We start from the raw sequence: 12000 nt of genomic DNA on the forward strand, positions 1-12000 counted from the left end.
GATCGTGAATAAGAAACCTTTCTTTAATAAAACTATATATTGTTCAGCCTTCAGATTTTATGTTGAAAAAGTTTACATTCAATTTGATCCTAACATTTTCTCTCGTAATTTTCAATATAATGATTTCTACAAAAAAAAAAAATTCAATATAATGATAGCTCTTTGTGTTGCTTTAAATGAATACATAGAGGGGCCTAATTATTTGAAGTACCCAAGTCCAAATATGGTTCTCAAAAAGAGGAGAATCCATTTGAGTGGTCTAATGCTCTAGACCATGGTGTCAATTAACTGATCGTGGTCCGTGGATAAGAAACCTTTCTTTAATAAAACTATATATTGTTTAGACTTCAGATTTTATGTTGAAAAAGTTTACATCCAATTTTTATTTTTTGGTATGTAGTTTACATCCAATTTGATCCTAACTTTTTCTCTCGTAATTTTCAATATTGATTTCTACCAAAAAAAAAAAAAAAAATCAATATAATGATAGCTCTTTGTGTTGCTTTAGATGAAAACATAGAGGGGCCTAATTATTTGAATTACCCAAGTCCAAATATGGTTCTCAAAATCATAGGATTATTAGGAGTTGCATAATTTCAATATGGTTATAATGGTATTTTTTTTATGTAAGGGAAAATGGAGCATGTCTAGGAGTGTGGCTCTTGGGCACCCGTGAAATGACTGCCCCACCCCGGCAAAACCCCCCCCCCCCCCCATGAAAAGCAAAAATCTCATCCATGTTGATGCTTCCACATTAGCCCCTACACTGGCGTTGGGGCCACCCTCCCCTAAATAATTTCACTCATAAAATAATTGACAAACAAGCATTGAAAATTCCTTCAATGATATTTTACATCATATTTTAACTTTAAAAACAAGCATTTAAAAAAATTTCCATATAAATTTTCCTAGTGAAAGTTATACATGGAAACAAATGAAACTTTTTAAGGAAAAAAATTGCTTGTCATCAAAAGGAAATTTCTTGACTTTTACTTAGGCTGTGCTTGGTATGCATTCTCAGAACGCATGCTGGGTCTAGAATGCATTCTGAAAAGACAAATATTGTTCGGTACACATTCTCATTTTATATTTCTAGAACAGGGCTGATTCTAGAATGCATCAAAAGCCCCATTCCACATTCTCGATTAAAAATCAACTACCGGTCTTGTCACCCCTGCCATGAGAGGTGGCAGAAGGTAGGTTTGGGGGAACAGGGGCAGCAGGTGGGGGGTGTTGCATTGTAGAGCAGAGGGAGAGGGGGCTATGAGAAGAGTTCAGAGGAGCGGTCGGGACAAGGATAGGGACAGGGTGGGGGCGAAAAAGGGGCAGAGGGTTAGAGAGAGAGAGAGGTGCAGTGGTGGTGGAAAGATGAGATTGGGTTACAACAACAACCATGTTGAATGGCTGAGATACAAAGAGGAGCATCCGATCATCAATAAGATTCTAGCATATAAGATCCCATAATATCCCACTAGTGTATACTTCAATCAACTCGGATGGGGCTGAATAAAGATTCATAGCTGAGGTTATGAACAATCTGATCCTTATTTTTTACAAAAGCCAAAATTTTTAATCTATTTTCCAACACCTATACATAATTATACAGTGTTTACCAAATCGTATTTTCCTTGAATTTACTAATTATACCTAAAAAAGCAACTAGACCAGCTAATTCCTCTGATTCTAAATGGGAATGAGTTATGTCTCCAAAACCATTGCCACTACATGGTAGCCAAACAGGTTTAGAAGAGAATCACAAAAAAAAGAAATTAAGCAAGAAACTAGCCTTCCCTAGCAGCCCCAGCAGAGCAGATGCTTCACAATAACAAATACAAACGTTGCAAAAGGGAATGCATAGAGAGGATATTCATCTCTAGAGAATTAGTTATTGTCTAATACAGGCCAATCCAGTATCAAATAACCACAAAGGCATCAGAGTGGTGCATATAGTATGGAGAAGCCCCACATAATTTTGGAACCAAAACAATTACATGCTCTTACTCAGCCTTGGCTCTCCACCTGAACTGCAATAGTCTTCAAAACATTCAAAATTTATATCCCAGCACTACATTTCATCCTACTGAAAGCCCCAAAAAAGGAGAAAAATATTCTAATGAACAACATTGAAAAGCACTGAAGCAATTGATATGTCCGAATCACTCCTCTCTTACACCCTCTTGTTATTCGAACACTAGTATACTTACCTCTTATAAAGTTCTAGCTTCACCGGTTAAGATATCTAACTCAAGCCATCGCCGGTTGCTTCTGTGCAAATGCTACACCTTTCTCAATGCTGGCCTTGAGTTCTGGTTTAAGAACCTCTAGAGCCTTTGCCTCATATTCAGTCAACCCTTGGAGATCAGCTGATATCAGGGCTTCGACACCCTTCTTTCCAAGCTTAATCCTTGATGCAAAGAAAGGCAGCTCAGGAAGCTCTGACTGGACAAATGCGCACTCATAGACATCGGCATCTCCATCCAGGGCACGAAGAGATGATTCAACAAATCTTGCTGCTGCATATGCCATAGACAGAGTTGCAGATCCTGCTCCAGCTTTTGCCTCTACTACTTCAGTTCCAGCATTCTGGATCCTCACAGTGAGCTCCTCTACTTCTTCATCTGTGAAACTAGCAAGTGGTTTTGTCTTTGAGAGCAGCGGAAGAATAGTAATCCCAGCATGTCCTCCAACAACGGGGACATCCACATCAATGAGCTTAAGGTTCTTCTTCTGTGCAACGAATGTGTTTGCCCTAACAACATCCAGAGTTGTAACACCAAAGAGCTTCTTTGGATCATAAACACCCTTCTGCTTCAATACTTCTGCCGCAATTGGCACTGTAGAATTGACTGGGTTGCTGATGATGTGGATGAAGGCATCTGGACAGTTATCTGCAACAGCCTCAACCAAGTTCTTGACTATGTTGGCATTGATGTTGAAGAGATCATCACGAGTCATGCCCGGCTTTCTTGGAACTCCAGCAGGTATCACAACAACATCTACACCTTTCAGAGAATTAGCCAATTCACTGTTACCTGTGAAGTCCAGAACTTGCGAAGGAGTATTGCAATGACTGAGATCAGCCGCTACTCCCTTAACATTTGCAATGTCATAAAGATGCAGATCCGAGACCAAAGGAGACATCTTGATCAGAAGTGCAAGGGGTTGACCAATTCCTCCAGCAGCTCCAAGAATAGCCACTTTGAAAGCAGAAGCCTGTGGTTGGACACAATTATCTGTTCTCTTGTTTTGTTCTTCAGCTATTCGTGCAAATGAGCCTCGAAGAGCAGCACTGCTTTCCTTGCCCAAGAACGATGACTCTGATTCACAGCTTACAGATGTTGCAGCTTTGAGACCACTGAAACTCTTAAGAGAGTTGGCAGAGTTCAACTTCATGCTGAGGGGCTTAAAGTTTGAAACTTGGCGTGTCTGGGTACCAGTAACTGATCCAATGGAGAAAGTAGCTGCTGTTGTTGTTGCCATCTTGCAATCTGAAAGGAAAACTTAAAAAGAATATCAGACACAATCCTGAATATCAATACAGGACAAACATTAAAGTTAAAGAGTCTGATGCACTACAACTGGTTTAGCTAGTTGATAGCCCATTAAACAGAGAAATGAAATCTAGAGATACAGATGCTTTGTTCTCTTAATTAAGTTAAGGTTTTAGTAATTGTCAAAATCAATACTTACTTTCTTTAAGTAGATACAATCCAATGGAGAAGCTAAATGCCAAGCTCTTGCCTCTCTGTCTGGGAGAAAAGATATGTCTATTTTTCCCAAAGAAGTAATCCAGTCACTTCTAGATTAGTGGAAATTCCTTTTCCTCTCTTATCAGTTTTTATGCACACCACGCAAAGACATTGGTTTTGATTGATTTCGCTAACCCTGAGATATAATCTATAGATATCTAGAAAATCTTTTGTTTAGCTTGTGTAAACTCAATGTAGCAAAGGTCCAGAATTGAGCTTTTTGCTCTTTAGCCCATCTACTTAATTTCTGTATCAAAGTACTTTGTTACATACTACTTCTCAGTTTCATTCAGAGGCAACGTATTTCTTATTCTTGTCTTCAGGAAATATAGATCAAGGACAACTTGACAACAATGAAAAAAAACTACAGATTCATGTTAAAGACATCTCCTCTGGAATTTAGAAAAGTTCAGGTACCCTATTATCCCTCTCTGAACTTTAGTGTCAGAATCTTGCTTTTCAAACAATGCCATTTTAGGCTACTGGTGATTTTCTTGGCAACTTTCACAGTCAACTAAATCAGCCTATTAGGATTCTTCCCTAATACAGCAGTTCGGTTGATGCAAGAAACACAAGACAAACTCGAGCTCTTTGACAGTAGTAAGTGCATCTTCGGTATTTATCTTCGTTCAAGGAAATATAGATCAAGGACAACTTGACAACAGTGCAAAAAAACTACAGATTCATGTTAAAGACATCTCCTCTGGAATTTAGAAAAGTGATTCTGAAAAGTTCAGGTACCCTATTATCCCTCTCTGAACTTTAGTGTTAGAATCTTGCTTTTCAAACAATGCCATTTTAGGCTACAGGTGATTTTCTTGGCAACTTTCTTCCTCTTCCTATTTAGGGGGTTGAGGCAACAAGCGAGAAAAGCCTTAGCCCTATATAAAAGGGTGGTCGTAGATCAGCTCGACCACCGGGAGAGAGTGGTCTACGAGCAGCTCGACCGTAGGCTGGTTGTAAATCAGGGGTGGTCAGTCAACTAAATCAGCCTATTAGGATTCTTCCCTAGTACAGCAGTTCGGTTGATGCAAGAAACACAAGACAAACTCGAGCTCTTTGACAGTAGTAAGTGCATCTTCGGTATTATCTTCATCAGTTCATTGTGCCTTGCCAAGCTTGTGCCATGTCTCCTCAAGTCAAAAACAACCAGCTTAAAAGGACTATCTAATTTTCTGTTTGATTCTAGAAAACATGCAGGTTAGGAGAAAAAGATAAAACCCAAGAAGAAAAATGAAAGGTTAAAGAAGTGTGTGCCTATGAATTGCAAGAGTAAATGTTTGTTCCAATTACATAATATGAGTGAAGGCAATCCAGGTTTCAAGTATAGGGAATCAGGATTTGATTGTCTGGTCTGCCTGATCCATAACACAAATCGTGGAGACCAATCCAATATTGCTTTGTATCACAATGCTTAAAAATTTACTTCACTACAACCAAATAACCCCTGCACAGAGTCAAACATATAGCTTCTAAGTGGCATAAATTAGCCATATATGAAGAGAGACACAATGAAACAGCAATTTATTCTTTTCCCTCAGTGGTTCGCCCAGGATCAGGATTGAAATGGCTGATCTAGTCCAATCCAGAGTCATTCCAGACTATGATTGGGGAGACTGTTCCAATCCTGGATTTCGAATTCTAAATCCTTATACATAATAAACCAATCCTGAGGCTACTACAGAGATAGGTTAAAGATACACAACATTTTTAAGTTTCATACAGTTATGATTTTCCATGTGTTTGCACGGGAGAAGGCAAACCAGGCACAAATTGAGTATGAGCAACCCTGTTATCATAGCCAACACACCCATTAGGGGCAGGTTTCATTGCATATGAGCAAGCCCAGTGATCTCTAGATGACTACAGGGCAGAAATTTTAGCAGAGAATGTTTCATTGGAGATGCTAAAGAGTGAATAAGGTGGTTGTGCAGCCATCTTACCATCAATATGTTGATTCTATTCTTAGAGACATCAAAGATGCCACTGTTTCAAATCAGGAGGAATGTAACTATCGGAACCCAGCAAGTTCCTTGGATTCTAGTGTTCTCTCTATCCTCCCCTTGCTTGGGGTCACGGGAGGATTCATTGAGCTAAAAAATACTAGACTTAATTTTCCAAAATTTCTAATAGACTTAATACTTTTCTTTCTTTACAAATTTAATATATATAAAATACTCTTCATTTGATTAATTATGTTTAATCATACTTGACTATCAATACCAGGTGGGATTGTGGGAATAAATATATGCTCTAAAGTAAAAAATAAATATGATATTTCTAACAAACCAAATCAGAGTGGGCAATCCAGATGGAAACCAGTCGGGGATAGACATATAAATCTGGGATTGGACCAGGTCCATGTTGGACAAATAAGCAGAGAAATGCCACATGGTCTGACCTCGACCCAGATTTGTCCAGATCTTTGCATCCCTACAGAACTAAAATATCAATGACCATAAAATTCAAGACAAATCAAAATGAAGATTCCTAGTGAAAATAACATAATAATAATAATAACAAAAGAGTCACAAAGCTATTTATTACATCAATGGCGGAAAGTTCGAGGCATCAAAATCAAGGTTCCTCACTAAAAGAATATAAACTTTCAAAAAGGAAGAAATAAAAAAATCAACCAATTAGAAAAGAAGTCCTCGTGTTACTTACCACAATAAAATGAAAAATTAAATAAAATAAACAAAAAAAAAAGAAGTGAAAATGATTAAAGAAAAAGTAAATAAGATGCGAGTGTTGGTTGAGTAGTGAGATTTCTACCATTAAAGATTAGCAAAGAACAAATCACAACCACAAAAGCCCCATTCAAGTAAGAACATCTAGTAACAAAATTTTCAGACATCAAAGGAAGTCTCCAACCTCGTCCGGATTTGGGGAAGAGGAGAAGCACACCAAGATCCAGAAACAAATGGTGATCTTGGAAATGAAAGAATTTGATGAAAAAATTGGTGGACTACGTAAAGTAAGTGGAGCAATTTCCGTTAAAAATTAGCTTAGTAAAGTTTAAACAAGCATTCAACGTTTCACGAGTTCAAGGATAACTCTCAAGATTTAGATCTCTAAACATAAATGAATGTAAATCATAAACTTCAATGCCGAGAGGAAATCCAAATCATGAAACCAAGAGAGTTGGCTTTGACTTGAATCGATCCAAAAGGTTAAAGATAAAAGAATCGAATATAGTAGGTACTCAATTCAGAGTAGAGAAAACAGAAGATTATAAGAAATGAAGCTATTAGGGTTTCTAATCTCACCTAGATTCGATCTACGAGCGGCTACTGGGGTCAGTTGCTCGTTGTCTGAGCTTGAATGAACGCTCAGCTCTCACCTTCCGAAGAAAAATAAAACGAAGAGGCAAAAAGCTTCAACCCTTTCCTTTCTTGAAGTCTCTTTTTTAATGAAATTTTCTTTCTTCAAATCGGTTATTATAATAGAGAATCTTTGTTTAGAGTTCACACAACAGTACGAGTTAGTTCCAAATTGATTCTAATCCGACGGTTGGATAGAAGTCTGCTTATGCTGTTTTTTTTTTTTTAGTAAAAGTCTGCTTATGCTGTTTTTTTTTATGCGAAAACAAAAACATACAACCTACAAATCCTGCTTGCGCTTGGCTAAATTACAAACAATATTCAAGCAAACAGGGTGTTTAAAAGTAGTAAAAACTATGCCAGCAGAGTGATTACTAATATACATAAGATCCTTAACATAAACTCAAGGCCAAGTATAGGTAGTAGGGGATGGAAGATCAGTTGTAATGTCAGAGTTAGAAAACCAAATCTCCTTAATCTGGAAGCCTAATGGCGTTGCATGTTCAAGACCCGCCTTAATACTGTATAATTTCGGATCCCATGGTTTGTAAGACAAAATTGATCCTGCACCAAAAAACATAAACCTTCCATCCATCAAAACCATAAACGCCCAGCTTGCCAGTTTTACTCCTGGGGTCTGGATTCCTGCACACAATAAAATAGGATATTCATGCTTAGGAATAGGTACCCAAGGACAAACATCAGAAGGAGAACAATTATCCTGTTGTACAAATTGGGAAGTATCAGGGGAGGGTGTAAGTGTAAATCTGAAAGCCAACGTGATACTTCTTGTAAAACCCCCAAAGCATTGGGTTTTTCTGATTGAAACAAGACCCTATTCCGAGCATTCCAAATATAGTAGCACGTTGTAATAAAAACCCCAAAAAATCAATGAAAGGAAACGCTATCTAGACATTTCGATTGAAAAAACCGAACACATAAATCACTTATGGAATCGTAGACCAGAGATTCAGTATGTAGACCCAGAGGGCCAGCCACCCAGATGTGTTTGACCCAGTCGCAGGATAAGAAGAGATGCCAGTGAGATTCGATACAATTGCCACAAAAAGCATAGGTGGGATCGATCGTTGTCCATTTAGAGATTGAAGCCTTGACCAGTAGTCTTGCATGAATCACACGCCAAAAGAAAATCTTAAATTTAGGATGAATTTTGAGTTTTCAAAAGAACTTCCACCAATTGGTGGAATAATTATTGATGGAAATGGGGGAAACGAGAAGAAATTTTGTAGCTATTTTTGTGGTCAAGATGCCATTTTTATGAAAGATGCACCACCATTTATCAATTGAAGGAAGCAAATTAAAATTGAAAATTGAGGGGTGCATATGAGCAAGCAGTAAGGATCGTGAATAATTTGATAGACTTTTGTCATCCTCACACATAATCTGGGAGACCTTAGTTTGTTTGGCAATATCTGATAGCGGGCTTAGCGCGTGATGGGCTAAGCAGGTCGAAAATGTAGCATTCCATCTATCAGTCCAAAAGAAAGTATCCTTACCATTACCAACCTTCCTGACCACCAATTTCTCAAGACTCGGGATTATGTGACCAATACTATTCCAAATAGAGGATCCTCTTTTAGACCTGGTGGTTGGATAAAAAAATGTGGATGCAGGAAAATATTTAGCCTTCAGAACTCTAGCCCATAGGGATTGTGGTTGGGTAATCACTCGCCATTCAAGCTTGATTAAAAGGGCTTTATTATGGGTCTCGGCTTTACAAAACCCCAGACCGCCTTGCAACTTAGGACGACACATCTTAGACCAAGCAATAGGAGTGGCATTTCTGCCACCTTGCTTGTATCCCAGCCAGAATCCCAGGCAAATAGAATCAATCTCCCTACAAATCTTTTTAGAGAAAAGGAAACAATTCATAAGATAAGCAGGGGTAGAAGCCAGTACGGATTTGATTAAGACACTACGACCTGCATATGATAAAAGATGAGACTTCCAAGGGGAGAGTTTTTTCTGCATTCGGACTATAATATTATTAAAGTCCTTAACCTTAGACTTGCAAGGAAAAAGTTTAGTACCCAGATAGGTTGAATTCTTAGGCATTTCCTTAATTCCAATCACCTTCTCAAGATTCTTTCGAGAAGAGGCCGAACTGCTCGCTAAAATATAATCCATTCTTATCATAGTTAATCTCTTGGCCTGAAATAAGAGAACAGTCCGAATGGCCTTAACAATAGAAAGATCCTCCAAGCTCAAGAACACAAAAATATAGTCGGCAAAAAGGAGATGAGTAATTTCAAGTGTTGACCGAGATATCTTGACACCCTGGAATAGGTCTAAATCCCTGTAAGCAGCCAGTAGACGTGATAAGACCTCCATTGCAATTGTGAAGAGATAGGGACTAAGAGGGCAACCTTGGCGCAAGCCCCTAGTGGCCTGAAAAAAATCAAAAGGGCTGCCATCCAGTTTAATGAAAAAAGAAGCGTAGAGATAAGAACAGAGATAAGTTTCTTCCAATGATCGCCAAACCCAAAAAAGTCAAAAGGAGATAAAATTAGACCCCACTCGAGTTTATCATAAGCTTTAGACATGTCCAGTTTAATTGCCACAAAGCCCGATAAAAAACGTGTCTCACATGCTTAGGTTGTCAATCGGTCCGGTTCGGTATTTGGTCCGATTCTGATGTGGTTTCTATTTTGATAAGGTGAAATCAAACTCGAACCGAATAGGAATCAAGCATAATCGTTTTACATTTGATATGGTTTTATCAGTTTCTATTTGATTTTGTTATTTGGTTTATATGCAATTTTTATTGTCGGTGATGGTGTTGAGAGTTGAGACCTCTGCTTGTCAAACCTTATGTATTCTCGTGTGTCCCTAATCTCTCCTGATCTCCCCCACTCATCTTGTTTTCACACATCTATGTGATAAAAAAAAAAAAATTCACATCTTCATAAGTCATTTTTTTCCCTTTAATGTTCCTTATTTTATTATTATTATTTTTCTTTTATACTTTGACATGATAAATAAACTATTTCTTCTATTAATAGGTATAATTTATTAATCCATTTTAACATTCTTTCCCTTTAATGCTCCTCGTTTTATTATTTTTTTCTTTTGTATTCTCACGTGATAAATAAACTATTTCTTTCATTAATGGGTGTAATTTGTTAATCCATTTTAACATGACCCAACATTTTCGATCAGTACTTGAACATATATATTATATAGTTAGTTCCAAGACATACTTATTTTATCTTTCAAGTATGATGTAATAATTTTATTTTTTTGTAACCAGCTTTATTAACTGAATCCCGAGGGAAAAAAAGTTACAAAGATTAGAAAATAACCTAGGCGATACAAAAATTGTTTCCTTTTTTATGATGTAACAATTTTTGTTTATTGAAATAACTATTATTTTATTAATTAAATCAATTGATGCATAGACTAGTAGTATTCAAGTGAGAAGTACCGGTTCATATTCGGTTTTTCAATTAATTATCTCTCCCATCTTTTACATTCTATTAAAAAGAAAGGGCTGTTCATCTAGTAATTGGGTTGAATACTAAGCAAAAAGGTGCGGATTTGTATTCACATCCATTTAAATATTTGAATATCAACTCGGATATTGAATATCCTATTAGACCAAAGGATGGGAAAAAAAAATACAAAAAATTTATATAAACTAAACATATTTGATATACTAAAATTTTTTAGGGTTAATTCCAAGTGCCCCCTGAAAATGGTCAAATGTACGGTTGCTCCCCTGAACTTTCACTAATGCAATGTGCCCCCTGCTTTCCAAACTAAGTACCACAGACAAAGACGTTATAATACGGATCCCAGTTTTTGAATTTTGATAGGCCATTCTGCCCTTGAATATGATAAAATGACCAAAATGACCTTACCCGGAAAAAAAAAATAAAAAATTGCAACTCATCGTCCCCAAATTATTTAGTGTTTGAAGAAGATGAGTTCTTGAATAAAAAATCATGAATGGAAGTGGTACACAATTCAAGTTATGGAAAAAAATGAGACGAAAACGAATTCGTTTTTAATTTCCCCGGATAAGGGGGATCTGGAACAACTTCTCAACCATGGCATGTTCTAGAAGAAGTTGCTTTCATTGTTAAAAAGCTTCAGAACGAATCCGGAAGTTCACGAACAAAGCTAATGAAGTAATCAACACAAAAAGCACATTCAACAAGAGTCAAGACCAATCCAGAAAACCAGACAGAGAAATAGGACAAAAAAACAACTTGGGATGAACAGTTCGTTTTTTATATTTGATGGGTAATGTGAAAGCTTTACGATAAGGAAGAGGCTAACAGCAAATTCCTCTCAGGAGGAAACCGAAAAATCATAGAAATTTTGCAGTAAAATTTAAAAGAAATAATTATGGGGGAAAAAAGGAAAAATAGATGGAAATACTTATTCGAATGCAAGAATGTTGAAGAAAATAAGGTTTAAGAACCTGGGCAAATTGCAATCTTTGGGTTGCCATCGCCACTTAGTGTAGAAAGAATCAGGCCTTCCGTTTTCAGAACATCGAAATCCTTCATCCAGAAACATGCAATCTTTGGACTTGTACAGTGGATACCCTTCATCCCAAACCCACTCTCCATTGAACAAATCACACTGTTCATCACCTGTTTCCAGGAATTCAGGTCTTTCAACTCTAGCTGAACCATCAAATCCCACCCACACAAGATCCTGCAACCGTCCACGATGCCGAAACCCTCGATAGACAAACTTGTAATCGAAGTAGAAAAAGCAGCAAAGAAAGCAAAAGACTGTAAAAACAAAAAAAGCCAAGAATGCCCCAATAGTGCTCTTGAGGTTTGAGACGCTTGATCTTCTTCAAGGCATCCCAGTAAGACATAGTTTCTGGGTCTTGGGGAGAGGGTTCTTTCACCATTTGGAGAGATAACAATTGTAGGTTTGGGGAAAAGGTT

General features: G+C 37.4%; 1 protein-coding gene across 2 annotated transcripts; it reads right to left on the minus strand.

The window, feature by feature from the left end:
- Positions 1 to 1851: 1851 nt before the first annotated feature.
- Positions 1852 to 7073, minus strand: LOC122667545 (malate dehydrogenase, chloroplastic). Of its 2 annotated transcripts, none has more exons than XM_043863854.1 (2): positions 7019 to 7073; positions 1852 to 3488 (listed from the first exon to the last, which is right to left on the minus strand). In XM_043863854.1, the coding sequence occupies exon 2, from the start codon at positions 3478 to 3480 to the stop codon at positions 2245 to 2247; it is 1236 nt and encodes a 411-aa protein (XP_043719789.1). In that variant the 5' UTR covers positions 3481 to 3488; positions 7019 to 7073; the 3' UTR covers positions 1852 to 2244. The 2 variants fall into 2 exon arrangements, with proteins under 2 accessions (XP_043719789.1, XP_043719790.1); XM_043863855.1 differs by having other exon boundaries at positions 1852 to 3491; positions 7022 to 7054.
- Positions 7074 to 12000: the final 4927 nt, after the last annotated feature.

The sequence above is a fragment of the Telopea speciosissima genome, chromosome 7, assembly GCF_018873765.1.
Source record: "Telopea speciosissima isolate NSW1024214 ecotype Mountain lineage chromosome 7, Tspe_v1, whole genome shotgun sequence".
Taxonomy (NCBI): Eukaryota; Viridiplantae; Streptophyta; class Magnoliopsida; order Proteales; family Proteaceae; genus Telopea; species Telopea speciosissima.

Bases quoted from the DNA above. Each gene is read 5' to 3' on its own strand.
- LOC122667545 (XM_043863854.1), bottom strand. From the start codon at position 3,480: ATGGCAACAACAACAGCAGCTACTTTCTCCATTGGATCAGTTACTGGT.